The sequence below is a fragment of the Symphodus melops genome, assembly GCF_947650265.1.
Source record: "Symphodus melops genome assembly, chromosome: 8".
Taxonomy (NCBI): domain Eukaryota; kingdom Metazoa; phylum Chordata; class Actinopteri; order Labriformes; family Labridae; genus Symphodus; species Symphodus melops.
This window is the reverse complement of record NC_136698.1, coordinates 17,060,929-17,075,763: the sequence shown is the minus strand read 5'-3', so window position 1 is coordinate 17,075,763 and position 14,835 is coordinate 17,060,929. Positions and strand designations below refer to the sequence as shown.

At 43.1% G+C, this 14,835-nt stretch overlaps 1 protein-coding gene across 1 annotated transcript; it reads left to right on the top strand.

The window, feature by feature from the left end:
- The first annotated feature begins 923 nt into the window (after nt 1–923).
- Nucleotides 924–14,768, top strand: ankrd24 (ankyrin repeat domain 24). Its single transcript, XM_079349852.1, has 23 exons — nt 924–996; nt 1,231–1,300; nt 3,074–3,204; nt 3,479–3,567; nt 3,685–3,749; nt 3,868–3,925; nt 4,125–4,195; nt 4,318–4,424; nt 5,065–5,237; nt 5,859–5,881; nt 6,130–6,222; nt 6,662–6,778; nt 6,880–6,999; nt 7,110–7,239; nt 7,394–7,572; nt 8,216–8,382; nt 9,060–9,841; nt 9,930–10,246; nt 11,651–11,884; nt 12,668–12,844; nt 12,926–13,084; nt 13,215–13,280; nt 14,170–14,768. The coding sequence occupies exons 2-23, from the start codon at nt 1,265–1,267 to the stop codon at nt 14,236–14,238; spliced, it is 3,363 nt and encodes a 1,120-aa protein (XP_079205978.1). The 5' UTR covers nt 924–996; nt 1,231–1,264; the 3' UTR covers nt 14,239–14,768.
- Nucleotides 14,769–14,835: the final 67 nt, after the last annotated feature.

The following is a 14,835-nucleotide window of genomic DNA, read 5'->3' as shown; positions in this document are numbered from 1 at the left end:
CTTCAAACTCATGCATTTCAATTAAATCTGTTTTTAACGAATTTAGAGCTGATAAGATGCTCCAAGGACTTCTAGGCCTACTGCACTAATGGAATACATTTTATTAGGTCTCGTATTCCTTGTGTTTACTGCCCTCATCTGGTGGTTTGTGTATAATGCATGTATCCAGTCTTGTATGTCAACAGGGATCGGTCTAATTTGACTTCACACACAGTGAAATTGTCAAAGTGGCAACTGTCAGCTATGACTCTTAGAGCCGGATAGCTTAAAACATGTAGAATATAGGACTATAAAACAAATACAACTTTAGGCCCAATCTCCAATGCCATCATTACATTGAAAATATGAATTTTAATGAAGAACAAAGCTCAGTGGCAATTTGTTCAAAAAGGCTATACTACTATTTTTTTTCACTCGCCTCATTATTTGATTGCAGTTCAATGGACTTCCGGGTCCAGCTTATCCGTTGTTGCCATTGGTTGAACTTACTTGAGCGCGCCAGTGATTGGCCTGGCAAAAATGTCCAAAACAAAGAACTTTATCTTAACCCACTGTGTTTAATTTACCTAGGATTTCTACGATGGAGGAAAACACCGACACAATGACAGGACGTACCTAACGGAATTGTACTCTTTCAGTTTACCGTCTTTTCAGTCTGTAAGCACTTTTGGTGTTAAGCACAGAATTACGACTCCTAACTTCTACACATAGACATAATATACGTATATTATGTCATATAATACATATATTATTATGTCTATGACTTCGGCACGCAATTTTAAAACGCTTCTTATTTGACATGTTTGAGCTGCACGCGACAGACACACAAATCATCTCCAATCAAACGCTGATCCGGTGTTTTGCGCGTTGCTGATTGGTTGATATACGAAGAGGGCGGGTGCATATCCGTTGTCCTCGAGGCATCAGTGACTTCAGTATTTTACAGAAAAGCTTAGGGGGTAGAAGAGATGCTTACCTGAAGCGGGACCCCTACAGGTAGGCTGCACGTCGAGCGGCTCACTTTATACCTTTGTTTCAAGTTTTGTAATTATATTAGGGCTGTAAGCATGCTGTTGGTTGGTACAGTCCTTATATGTCCTATAGCTACAATTTTGATACAACCACATGTTGCCATGTTTCTGTTACTACTGTTGACGAATGACTCGCAGGTTGTTGATTAATAACACGAAAAAAACTGTTCATTTCAACCTTGTATCTTTATCATTGCAGTGTTTGTATTGAGACTGAGGCTATTAACCCCATTATGAAAAGTCTGAAGGCAAAATTTAAAAAGACCGAGGTAAGAACCATCTTCTTATGGACATGTGTTGCTGTACAGTTGTTTTAAATAAATACAATTATGACACCAGTTTTCTATTTGGAGGTTTAAGTCCCACCAGCTGTGTAATAACCTGATATTAAATCTGCTTTACGTTAAGGATACATTCATAAAGATCCCAGGTCCCTTCTTGTTTGTATGAGTAGCACTGGGTTTCAGTGTCACTGAGCAGCAGCAGGTGAGCAGGTCTGTCTGCAGACTGCTGCTGTCACCAGAGCTCTCAGTTAGCCTTCAATTATTCACAAGCATGCACAGACAATGAAAGAATCCACACTTTCCTGCTGTCCCCCTTTAAGATATTCTGGGACTTTCAAGGAACTTTGTCATGTCAGGGCTAAGAACTTGCATCGTTGTAGCACTGTTCACATCCTCCTGCAGTCAAAATGGCAGCTGATAGCTTTAGATGTGAATTTGGATCCTGATGATGAACTTTCTACTGGCTGCTCCCATACGGAGAAATTCTACCTCCATGTTACTGCATCATCACAACATTGGAGACAAGTATGATCTTAGGCTGTTGAGCTAGCTGCTCAGGGGGCCTGTTTTATGTAGCAGCCTATACCCAACTTAAAAACTGTAAATGTCGGGTAAAACACAAGGTTCATATGTAATAATAGCCTCATTGAGACTTCCATTTCCTGAGAACATTTCACAGATGTTAGCTTGTTTTTGCCTCCCTATTTCCCCTCCTCCCTGTAAATAACAATCCAAACCTGCCGAACAGAGCCAGCTCAGTTTCTCTTGTTTTTGCTGAGTCCTCACATCACACAGGCCTAGCTCTGTAACTGCAGAGGAACAGATCTACAGCATAGTGTGACGCTGCAGGGGGGGGGGGGGTACCGTACAGAACCTGACTTAAAACTAACATTAACGGAGGGAAGGATGAAGCCTGCTCTGGAGAAAAAGAAATTAATAGGTTAGAGAAAGGAGGACAGCGAGGGGAAGAAGGAGGTGTCTGTGTGTGTGAGAGAGAGTTGCAGGGGTACTGAAGACTGGCTGCGTGTGTCCCTGTGCTGTAGCTCTGCAAGCAACCGAAAGAGGATGACCGGATCACAATTTGGATGCGGACAGGGAGCTTTGCATTGGGGGACGTTGTTGTGAGGACAGAAAATACAGTAGCAGTGACACAGTGTGTGTATAGGAGCTGTAATGTGGCGAGATATGCACTTCATTGGAGGATTTTTAATTCACTGGTATGTAGCTTACTCTGATGTTATGACCTCTTAAGGATATGCAGAGTTCACTGGAGAAATGAATGAAAATGTTTGCGTTTGCGATTTAGCCATTACGCTGAGTGGATTGTCAGTCAGGGAACACAGTGGTGGCTTGGTGGAGCTGTATTTAGTGAAGTGTGTGTGAAGCATTGCTAGCTGTTACAGTATGGATCCTCAGCAGCCTGTTTTTAGCCTGATGAAGCGACTCTGTCCTTGCTTCAGTCTGCTGCCACTTCCAGTAGGTATTTTCTGTCTCTTTATCCACTTGTCATAGAAAGACAAAGATAGATAGATCACCTGTTTTTATAAATATTATGCCTTCTAAGAAGTTCATTGTAACTTGTAAAACTTGTGTATGCATTTCCTTAGTTGTTGCACATTCTCTTTGGGTCTTATTCCCGCAGGCCTCATATTTACGTTAGTTGTTTTTGTTTGTTTGTTGCATGAGAAATGCATTTTGGTGTCAGTTTCATTGGGGCATTTCAAGGCGTTGACCTGTTCTTTACCCCGGCTCCCTCAGAGTCAGGACTGGAGTAAGAGTGACGAGAGGCTCCTGCAGGCCGTGGAGCAGAATGAACCCGACAAAGTTATGGCTCTCATCGCCAAAAAAGGTCTCTGCCCTACCAAGCTGGATGCGGAGGGCAAGTCAGCGTAAGTTGGGTACTTTATTTCTCAAGTCGAAGGAAAGGTTCCTTACGTTTATTTACCTTCTTCTTAGATTTGAGTTTGTGTACTTTAACTTCACCTGTTGCTTCCTGTAAACTGAAAAAGACGCATTTTCTCACATTGCAAAAAAAAAAAGTCATTTGAAGGCGGAGACCCCACTGATAGGGCAGTCAGAGTTGTACACGGAATCACATTTGAAATACAGCATAATGATACTTCCTCACCTACAATGATTAAAGTGTCCTTCCTCTTCTTGCAGGTTCCACCTCTGTGCATCGCGAGGGCGACTAGACTGCCTGGAGGTCATCATCGCTCAGGGAGCAGACCTCAACATCACCGATGGAGCTGGTAGGATATTTTATTATCCAATCAGCATTTCTTTTTTTTTTTTTCCCATTAATTTTTATCTCACAACCCAAGGCTGTTGAATCATACGAGTCATGATCTGCTTGTAAATTATACCAGGCTTGACAGCCCTTCATCTCGCAGCTAAAAACGGCCAATCAGAGTGTTTAAAGAGACTGTTACAGGTAAAACACAAAATCTTTAACATAGTCAGGTTGACGACATCATGACATTGCAGACTGCTCTTATCACACATGGTTTATCTTTTGCTGTGTGCTGCCGTTTCCTCTCTTCCCTTGACAGGAGAGATTAGCAGTGGATTGCACTGACACCATTGGCAGGACACCGCTTCATCATGCAGGTGACATGGACAGATCTATATTGTGACAGCTGTTCAGTCACCGAACACTTAAAGGAAACACAACTTCAACTTTCAAACTCAACCTTAATCTATTATTCCAAAGAGTAATGATGAGTGATTTAATGTTCACTTCACACAGTACATACGATGTTGAATATATTGATCTGAGGTCAGCCATTATTCTGATGCTCTCCTGTAGCGGTCAGTGGCTGCTTGTCCTGCACAGAGACCTTGTGGGACTTTAAAGCAAGTCTGGATGCCCTGGATGAGGTAGTTAAAGCTTGGTTTCACTGGTTCTTTATTTATCCTTGCTCTGATCACACCAGACGACATGATAAAATCTCAGTTTTCTCCCCTCCATGTTTGAATAATCTTGTACATGTCTTTGTCAGGATGGGGCCACCCCTTTGATCCTAGCAGCACAGATGAGCAGAGTGGAGCTTTGTGCCTTTCTGCTGGGCCGAGGTGCCGACGCAAACATTCAAGACAACCAGGGAAGGTACTGCAAAATGTATGATAAACCACCAAGAGAGAGATTTTCTGAATCCTCTGTGTGGTCGTCAGGGTTTAGTGAGTGGTCACCACCCTGACCTCTAATATCTTACTGCCTGCTCTTGTGTGGTTTTGGTTAAAGCTTTCCGAAATGAAATGAGGGTTTGACAGTGGGTGGCCTGCTGAGGCAGACTTGGTCATGAAGCGGCTTTCTTAGCTAAGCTAGAACCCCTCAGAAAACCCCACACATGATTATTGTCACAGCAGATGGGTTTTCTGGGTTAGGACGTAGGACGGATTCCCAGAGAACGTCTCTGTTGGATGGGCTGGGTTTGGAAGGATGCAGGTCAAGACCTCCAGCAGGGGCCAGTTGCTTTAGTTTTTACTTGGACATCAGGACTATTAGAGAGTTATCCCTCAGTTAACAGAAACCTCAAGAAAAGACCAAGATTTCTTCAGACTGCCATTCAATAGGACATTTAAGTGATTTGGTATAGTTGTCCTACAAATCCTAATGAAACACGGCCTGGATTATTTTATTAAAAATAAAAGTTTTGTTCAAACTTGTATGAGACTCAATTCCGTTGTTTCTCCTCTTAATGATGCTGTCTACCTTTAAGTTTACGATATGTTGTTTGGAAACACAGGTCTGCGTTGATGCTGGCTTGTGAGAGTGACAGTGTTGAGACAGTAGAAGCTCTACTGAGGGGTGGGGCCAACACACAGCTGGTTGACGCTCTTGGACACAAAGCCATGGACTACAGCGTAACCAGTGGCAACCAAGGCATCATGCATATGTTGGAGAATGGAGCACCTCCAGGTACAGAACAGGGCGTGTAGTCTTTATTTATTATTATTTATATTTATAAGCAGTGGTTGCTGTGACATGACCTTTCCAATTAAGATGTGTTTCCCTATAGACACTGTCTTTCTTTATTAATGAATAATTACAATTAAAATAAAGCAAGGTTTGTAAAAAAAAAAAAGTGGACAGATTTGTATTAATATAAGCTGATACTTACATATGAAGCACGGGGCAGCAGCATCTAACAGATTATCAGCCCCGTTGTATGACTTCTGTGCGTGTATATGTGCTGCTCTGGATCCTGGCTTTCAGCTCCCCCAGGACACTACTGTAATAGAAGGAAGTGGATCAGGAGGACAGCTGGGTGTGAATCTAAAGCGGGTTTAAAAAAAGGAGCAAAGCTTGTTCCACTTTTATCTCCTACCAGAGCCACTGCTGACGATAAAAAAACCACACCTTGGCTGGTTTGAAAACGACGCGAAGGAGATGATTTGGTGTTCACGTGCTGCCTTGTGTTCTTAGTTTTAGAGAAGAAATAAAGAGGCTTCGCACAGTTATTCGTACCATGCACAAGTATGTCTGTATCGTGCTCTACAGATTTAAGTTTCTTGTGTCTCTTTTCTCCTTCATACATAGCTGCTGAGGGCGCAAGCGAGGAGGTAATGTTGCATAGCCGTGTGATGGATCACTCCCTCCATCAAATGAGATCATGGCCTTCTCTGGCTGATCATATTGTGCATATCTTCAATATGAGCTCATTGTTTTTGTGTTCTGCTTTCTTTTCATTGGCTTGCGTTCCCCATTTGTTACGGACACTGTGTCTTATCAAAGTTCCCTCTGCTTTCACGTTTTTTTAAGTTGAGCTTGACCTCTGCTTGTCTGTGATCAACCTCCCACCCCCACGCAGCACCCCCAAGTCCCCTCAGGTGCCTCATCCACGCAAGGGGGCACAGCCCCCCGCAAAAGGAAAGCTCCTCCACCACCCCGCTCTCCTCTTCAGGTACTGTGAGAAACCTCTCAGTGGATGGAAACATTATGTACACTATTTCATAAGCATAAATAAAGGGTACATTGACCTCCATCATTGGTTTCCTGCCTTTCAGTGGATGGCACAGGCTACTATCAGTACTCATATATTTGCATGGACTGTATTTTGAATGAATCCATTTTCCATAACCAGAATTTATCATTGACATTATTTGAAAGTAGAACTGTAACGTTCAACATGATCCAAAATATTTGTCTCACCTTTACATTGCGAGTCCCAGTCGACCAATTAAAAACACTTGACCTATATAGTACCACATGAATGAAAACAAGATACAACTGTGGCCACATGGACGCCAATTTAACAATCATCTCTTTGGTAGTAACTGTGTAATACAACATTAGTACTTGTCTTTAATAACCATCATCTGTTTCTGTTTCCTATCACGAAGATCCAGGCCTTGCCACCGTCCCCAAGGCCCAGGAGTCCAGCTCCACCTGCCCGGTCCCCCATGCCCCAGTCTCAGTCTCCCTCTCCACCGCCTCCTGAAACACAGCAACCAGCCCAGGTGAGCTCTATTCACTTCTCCTTGGCTGTACTTGCTGTTTGTCCTTCATTAATATTTAAACTTAACTAGCGTTTCTTATTTAATGTGATTTTCCATCTTAGTCAGAGGATGAAGAGGTGTTTGAGGAAATACGACGGCTGCGGCTCGAAAGAGGCCGTCTGCTTCAGAAAATCAAAGCCTTGGAGCAGCAGCAACAGAGCGCCCTCTCTGCTCTGGAGGAGGTACTGTTCTCTGTGTAAATGAGACCTTTGTGTTAGAGCTCTGAGTGACTCAGAGACAAATACGTTGTTTGTGAAGAACCACCATTTTTACACGTATATGTACAATTCAGTTGTCCACACTAAAACAGCGTCTAGAGGAGGCGGAGGCAGAGAGAGACAAGCTCCTTAAGGAGCTGAAGGGATTCAATGGCATTGGGACCAGTGACTCTGAGGACATGGATGAAATGTTGGACTTCCCAGGTACGCTCACTGACAGACAATCTGACTGTGAATAAGCACTTCCAGGCCCTTATAGAAAGCATGCACGTTTTCCCATGCATGAGTTTGTCTATAAGCACATCTAAAGCACACAGATGTTTTTGTTGTTGTGGTTGCTCTTTCATTTTCCTTCTAGAGAAGCTGCTCTCCAAGCGCTCAAGAGCCTCCCCTTCCCCAGATGTGGCCACTTGTGAGGTTAACGCTGACTCGGCCCAGCTCTCTCTTGTCCCTGCAGACCCAAAGATTGCTGCTGAACTGCGCAATCAAATAGAGGAACTTACCTCACAAAACTCTGAGCTAGTTCTCAAAGTGCAGGTAAGGTCGTGAGAGTGAATGTGCCGAGATGCAGAAAAATGCAGAAAAATGTTTACCCAATGTTTTCCACTGGTGAAGTGAACAGTTAATGGTTCCTTAGCTGAAGATGAAGAGACGGCTGAATGTCCCTGACTCAAGCATTAGTCATGACCATTTTATGTCTGTGACTGTGTTCTCTGGCACACTGGTGCGTTAAGACAGTGTTCTGGTATTAATAGAACAGGACAGCATCAGATGCAGACAAGGGGGCATATTGTAGACATACTGTAGTTCACTGACTGGGTCATTCTGGTTTGAGCAATCAAGGATGGGTTTTTTTTTCTTTAAATATTTAGTTATATAGCTTCTGATTCGACTCCATAAATATAGCAGCTACTGAGGCCAAGTGTGTCAGTTTAACCTGCTGTTTGAGTCGGACAGGAATGTAGGGCAAAGAGAATCTGAGACTGTGAATAGGAGAAGTACTAACTAAAAACTCCTTCTAAGAATTAAATACTTAAGACTCCATAATTCATTTTGACGTAAATAAACCAAGGAAAACTATTAATGGATTATTTAACCAGGGGGTTTTGTATTCACTTTAACTTAAAAATAAATAAATAAATCCATCATCACAAATGATTTTCTTCTGTATTGTGTTCAGATGCTGGAGATGTTTGAAAAGGATGACACGGACATGCCGACCTCCAGCTCAGACTTTGTGCCCCTGGTCCAGTACGAGACCCTGAGGAAGGAGTTTGAAGCCCTCCAGGAGCGTCTCTCTCAAACCCAGGCTTCAGAAGAGTTGTCCAGTGTGGCCGAGGAGGAGTGGTAAAACAGCTTTGTTCATACACTGAAAAAGCCATTAGAGGTCACATTCACTTGAACTCACCTGCATTAGTTGAGGCATTAACACAGAGTTTTTAAGAATGCTGAGCATTTACATTTCCCTTGCAGCATGCTGGAGCATGAGCAGGTGCAAAAAGTCAAAGCATGCCATCTGAGATTGCAGGGCCTTGTGTTGATGTTTCTCATGTTTTAAACATTATGGCTGATGAATACCTGCACAACAAAAGAGTATATTTAGGTTAAAAGAGAGTTTTTAGGTGAGTCATAATATTTAGTTGTACAAGTGTTTCGATTTTATATATTACCTGTAGTAATGTTGACGTTTTTGTATGTATATCAATTAACTGGCAGCTGTAAAAAGTGCAAACATTTGATTTTGTTTCCATGAATTTGTAGAATTTGATACATTTCTTTTTGCCTTCTATAATAGTTTAAAGAGTACCGTTCAGTTTTTGGACTGTTAATTTAACAAATGGCTGTTGATAAATTATTAGCTGACAAAAGTATAATTCATTAACTGATGGTATTATTCCAGTATTGGTCAGCAGGCAAAATTACTCCTGGTATTGTTATGGTTTGATTCAATATTGGGTTTTTTTCATGCACGATTGTTTTTTAAGGGAAAAAAAGACTTCTGATGATCACGTTTTGTTCTGCAGTGCGGATGACAAGTCTCAGGGAGCGAGCTCAGATGCAGAGAGTATCAAAGCTTTGAAGGAGAAGCTGCGAGGCCTGATGGAGCAATTGGCGGCCTCCCGGTCAGAGCTGGAGGAGCTGAAGGAGCAGATGCGCCTTGGGGTGCTTTCTGTGGAGTGTGTTGAGCGTGATACTGAGGGGGCAGGTGGTGTGACTGAAGTCGTACGTGGGGCTGCAGAGGAGGGTCCCAGCCAAGAGGCTCAGCAGCTGAGAGTGAGGGTGACGGAGCTAGAGGAGGAGCTAACTAAGAGACGGGGCGAGGCAACGGTCCAGAGCAGCCAGGACAGTGACACAATCAAACAGCTGATGGAGAAAGTGAAGGAACTCCATGCTGCTCTGGCCCAGAAAGAATCTACAGGGAGAAAAGAGAGAGACGGCGAAGAAGAAGAGACTGAAACAGTGAAGCTCCTTCGTGCCAAAGTGGATGACTTGGAGGCAAACCTGGCAGATAGAAGGACATCAGCAAAAGAAGGAGAAGGAGATCAGGTCCGACGTCTCCAGGAGCGAGTGGCAGAGCTGGAGGGGCAGCTGAGAAAGTGTGTGCCCCGCTCCGAGCTGGAGGAGGTGCAGGTGTCTCTGGGGCTCCAGTGTGAGCAGCTGGCTAGGGAACGGGCGGAGGTGGCTCGAAGGCTCAACGTTGCTCTCATTGATCTGGAGAGACTCAGACCTCCTTCAAGAACAGATGAGGATGAAGAGGAAGAGGAGGAGGAGCATTCAGAGAGCTCGGAGCCCTCAGTTATAACAGGTGTGCTGTTGTTTTTCTTCTTTAAGTGTATTGAAGACTGACTTTCTTTTATATATTTTACTGAATGACCACGCTCCTGTCCAAATAGATCCCTCCAGTCATTCTCTGGCAGCAGTAAGAGAGGAACTGGAGGTGGCGAGGCAGGAAGCCGCCCAGGCCCTCGACTGCCTTTGTGCTGAGCGAGAGGGTCGGGCACAGGAAGCCGTACAGCTGAAAGACGCAGTGCCTCTGTCAAAGCATAGGGAGGCGCTGTCTGCAGTTTCAGAACAACTGGCTCAAACTTTGCAGGAGCTCCAGGAGGAGAAGACCCTGCGTAGTCAGGCTGAAGAGCAGGCTGCAGGACTCGAGGCCAAACTGCAGGTCATGCAGAATGCTGTACCTAGAGAGGAGCACGAGAAAATCAAGGTCAGAATGGGAATTGTCAGATCTTATCTTGAATGGTTTTGGAGCGTGGCATTTCAAACATAGGGATGTTAGGCTTCTTTTATAAGATTAAATATTTATTGATTTCATGTAAGGCCCACATGCTGTATTGAAGAAGTGAAAATCATACATGTATTCTTTCGAAAGTGAAGCCAATATGTAAGTGCCATAAACCTCCATTTATCTAATGTGGCCAGCAAGGAACGGGACAATTGTATTTACTCAGAGGGGGATATGACAAAACTTCTAAGTTGAATTAAATCCTCAGTAAACTTTTCCTCTTCGAGTACATTTCCCCATTTAGAGAAAAACTGCAGCGTGTATTTTAATGTGTGTATAACTGTGACAAGAAGCTCACAAAGAGACCTGTAAGTCAGGTTGCACTAAAGTGATTAAAAAATACACTCAACCTTTGTTATAGATTATAGTCACATTCAGAGTTATCAAAGCCAGAGAAATCCTTCATTTTATAGTTGTAATTGGACATGTCTTGTTGCGGCTGCCATGACGGAGAGAAAACACCAGATGCTAGTCAAAGACAAGAAAGCAGGACCTGCAACTGAAAGCGGCTGTATGCTCTGTTTTGATAAAAAATTATACATGTAAACATTAGCTTTACAGTAAACATATTCTCTTTCTCTTTTCCATTTCACCTGAGCTTCTTGACTACAGTAGGTAGTAGGGGCTAGAAGACAGAATCATTCCCATGATGCCCTCCTGCCTCTATGCCATCTTTTGTTATTGTTTTGATTGTTTGCCCCCTGGCTGCAGAGTTTACACACTGTGCGTTTAAAGGTAAATAAAGACACATTATTGGTGACGTCAAGGTCGCTTTGTTCACTTCTTTAAAACAGTCAGTTTCTCAATGAGCCCCTGCATCCTTAATAAGAGAACCTAGAGGAAAGGAGGAGATGGAGACACACCACTACCTTGTGCTTAAATGGCCGCCCGTGATGTGCGGTTTAGTTTTCAAAATATAATAATAATTCTGAAGAGGCAGATTTTAAATGGATAACACACAAGCAGCCTGTCAACTAGCAGCAGCTATTTGTTTGATAAGTTGAGATGGCTTTGTAGTTAAAATGAAGAAGGGGACACATAGTAAATTGTTGGTGATTAATCACTGCATTTTAATGTCATGGACTAGAAGAAATTAAAGCAGAGAATATTATTGAAGAGAAGAGCTTTTAATTGTTTTTCTGTGACATTGCATATTACTGGTAATTAATTTCCTATTTCATGTTTCATTATTTAAATGAATATGTGAGTGTTTTCTCTCTGTATTGAGGAGCTTGTGTATTGATTAGAGATTGCTTAATTCAAGGACATAACAAGCAGAACATTTCTGTTTTTAATGAGGTAATTCTTTTGCTTCCTGCTTCTTAGGCAGAGCTGCAGCGCTCCCTGCAGGCCAGTGAGAGCAGCGCAGCAGCAGCTCAGGAGGTTCTGAGTGATAAGGAGATGGAGCTGCGAGAGCTGAAGTCCCTGAAGGCTGCAGAACAGGGTCTGATCTCTAAGGAGGACCATGAAAGTCAGCGGCTCTCTTTGCAGGCGGAAATCAACGCCCTCACAGCCCGCTTCAACGATCTCACTCGCAAACATGAAAAGACCTGCACTGAGGTGTGTGCGTGTGCGTTTATGTGTGTACCTTCTCCAATCCCTTCTAATGCCATTTAAAGTCCCATTAGATCTTATTGTGTTCCCCACAAAGTGAGCCATGTTCCATGAAGGCCTCTTTATGGCCTCTACATTATTCATGTGTATTACTTTTTCTTTTCAGTGCCTGTCTCTGTTTCATCCATCCCTCTGTATCCTGTATGTGCCTCCTGAAGCACTGGAGTACTTTGTATGTGCATTATAAGCTCCTAATGATTTTCTAAAAATAACTTCCCCATTAACTGTCGCTAGTGGTAGTCAGATATAAAAACTCTCACTTTGTAAACTGCATAATTCCCTTTCCAACAAATTGATTATGGGATATGTTGACCGAATGTTTATTTTAAAAACATCTCCGAGATGACCACATGTGCTTCCATGTAACTTTGTTCTGGGAAGGGAAGCTGTGTCACAGAACTCCACTCCTCTCATTTATTCACACAGTGAACAGTTGCCAAAGCATTTAGAATTCAGCAAGAAAATGAGAGGGAATTAATACAATATTATCATCTACCTAGTCAGAAAATAAGACAAAGAAACGCGTGAACTGCCAAGGGTATCAACCATTGAGGTGTGTTTGTGTGTGTGTGTGTGTGTGTGTGTGTGTGTGTGTGTGTGTGTGTTTGTGTGTTTGTGTGCGTGAGTCTGACTCCACTTCTACATAAGCAGAGGGCCTCTGAATTGGAGTCATAACATAGATTTCTTTGCTGAAGTGACAGGTTGCCGCTCGCTGTTTTACTGGTCTAGGTGTTCCAGGTGCAGCGGGAGGCTCTCTTTAACAAAAGTGAGCGGCAGGTCGCAGAGTCCCAGCTGGCCACAGTGCAGCAGCAGCTAGCTGAGTTGCAGGCCAAATCCAGCCACATCCAGGAGCTCCACAAGGACATTCAGGAATCCCAGGGCCTGGTCAAGGAGAAGGATCGCAAGGTGAGAGTTCAGGAGGCTCATAAGCTTCTGGCTTTAAATGACCTGTGAGGTTGTCAGACTGATGTGCCTGCTTGTCTCCAGATAACAGAGCTGTCGAAGGAGGTGTTTCGACTAAAGGAGGCCCTGGGAGCTTTGTCGCCTCCTCTGGGCATCACCTCCTCCTCATCCACTCATCACGGTAACCCTGGGCAACAAGTGGCTTGGCAGAACAGGATTGCCATACTCACACAACAGCTACAGGTGAGGAGAACACTAACACTAGGAGTGTGAAGAAAAACATAATGAAAACTTTTTTTTTTTTAATTGAAATATACAGATACATACCAACATATTAAAATCTGTACATAACAGTAACATGTTGTCTTTGCAGGACTGGGAGAGAAAGCACAAACAGGTGGTGGCTATATATCGCTCCCATTTATTGGCAGCTGTCCAGGTCAGTTAAACATGCACATACACACCAGTGTGCAAAGATAGACTCAAATCTTTGATGTAAAAGGCGAGCGGGGTGGGGGGGGGGGGAGGGGGCATGTCTGTGATAATGAAATGTGCCGTGAACAAACAGCCGCACTGCCAATAACAGTCTGCTGAAATTTGACTTTGGCCCTGTTTGTGGAGCAGACAATAAAGAGTGAAAAGGATCTGTCATCCATCTCTGCTTAGCAGACAAAGTGGATGAAATTTCAGAAGGTGCAGGGGGAAAGGGAGATCACTGTCATCATATTCCACAACTAAGGTGTAGACTTTAGCGTTTTCTTTTGGCCTTGTTGGTTGTAATGAGAGATTGTTCAAGTGTTGTTGACCTTTAAGATAAATACTGCAATTTAGTCACTTCCCCTGCATACTTTTTGGCAAGACACGTTTTTTTATTTTGTGCTGTGTCTTGCACACCCGGCCGGTTACCCTCATAGTCTTTGTATTTGAACCTTCCTAGCTTGTCCGCGTAGGCTTACCCGTGTGACTCATCTCTACTTCTGATGCACCTGGCTTTTGTCAGCGAAGGCAAGGTCCAAGTTTCTGGGTCATTGCCCATCTAAATTCTGCTATGTTGAGGCACTTTTTTTCAGTTTGACCCACTTTAAGGAGTCTGGTAGCAGTGAGTACATAGTGTACTAGACTCCAGAGGACAGAGAATTCAAACATCACCAGATTTATCAATTTAGTGGTTAATTTGGCTCCATACTTGTCCCTATACAAATAAACATCAAATAGATACTTTTGGAATTGCTGCTTCCATTGGATGCATTTATGTGTGTGTAATTGCAGGACAGTAAACCAATAGAGAAACTTCAATTTCTTTATTATTGTTTGTTGTTTCCTATCAGGGGCGAATGGACGAAGAGGTGCAGGGCCTACTACTCCAAATCTTGAGAATGTCACAGCAGGGACACTGAACCTTAAAACATCTGAAAACGTCTCTCAGTATCCGGCCTCTGTACAGGTCAGCATCAAGCTGCTCCAGCACAGCAGCTTGTAGGAATATCACGAAGACCTTGTCTGGAAAGCCAAATAGTACTGGTCTGTGTTGAGGCATAGCTGCATGTATACAGTATAGTAACCTAAACAACAACCTCAAGGGTTACCTGATAACCAGACAGTGAAAACAGGAACTGTAGAGTTCTTTCAAGGCTGGAAAACTTTAATTGCAGCAGTCTGTAAGTTAAGATTTTTGATGGTGGAAACAGGGAAATGTAATCTACAGTATATTAAGAAGATTGAGTTGATTGTGCGAGATGTTTTATAGAAGATGTTTTTAATAAAAAAAAGAAAGTAAAATAACTTGCTCTACTGTTGATTCTGTTTTGTTTTTAGTCCAGCTTCATAAACTGGTCCTCTCGATTAAACACACATCTGCTTTTATTTTCTCCCTCAAATCTATTCCTGGATGATGGAACGCTGACGTCTTAATTTGTTCGCAGCGAGTGTAAATGAAAAGTTGATCTCTGGGGCTAAACGGATAGGCTGCGAAAGGTGTGAAGAAACAAAAATGA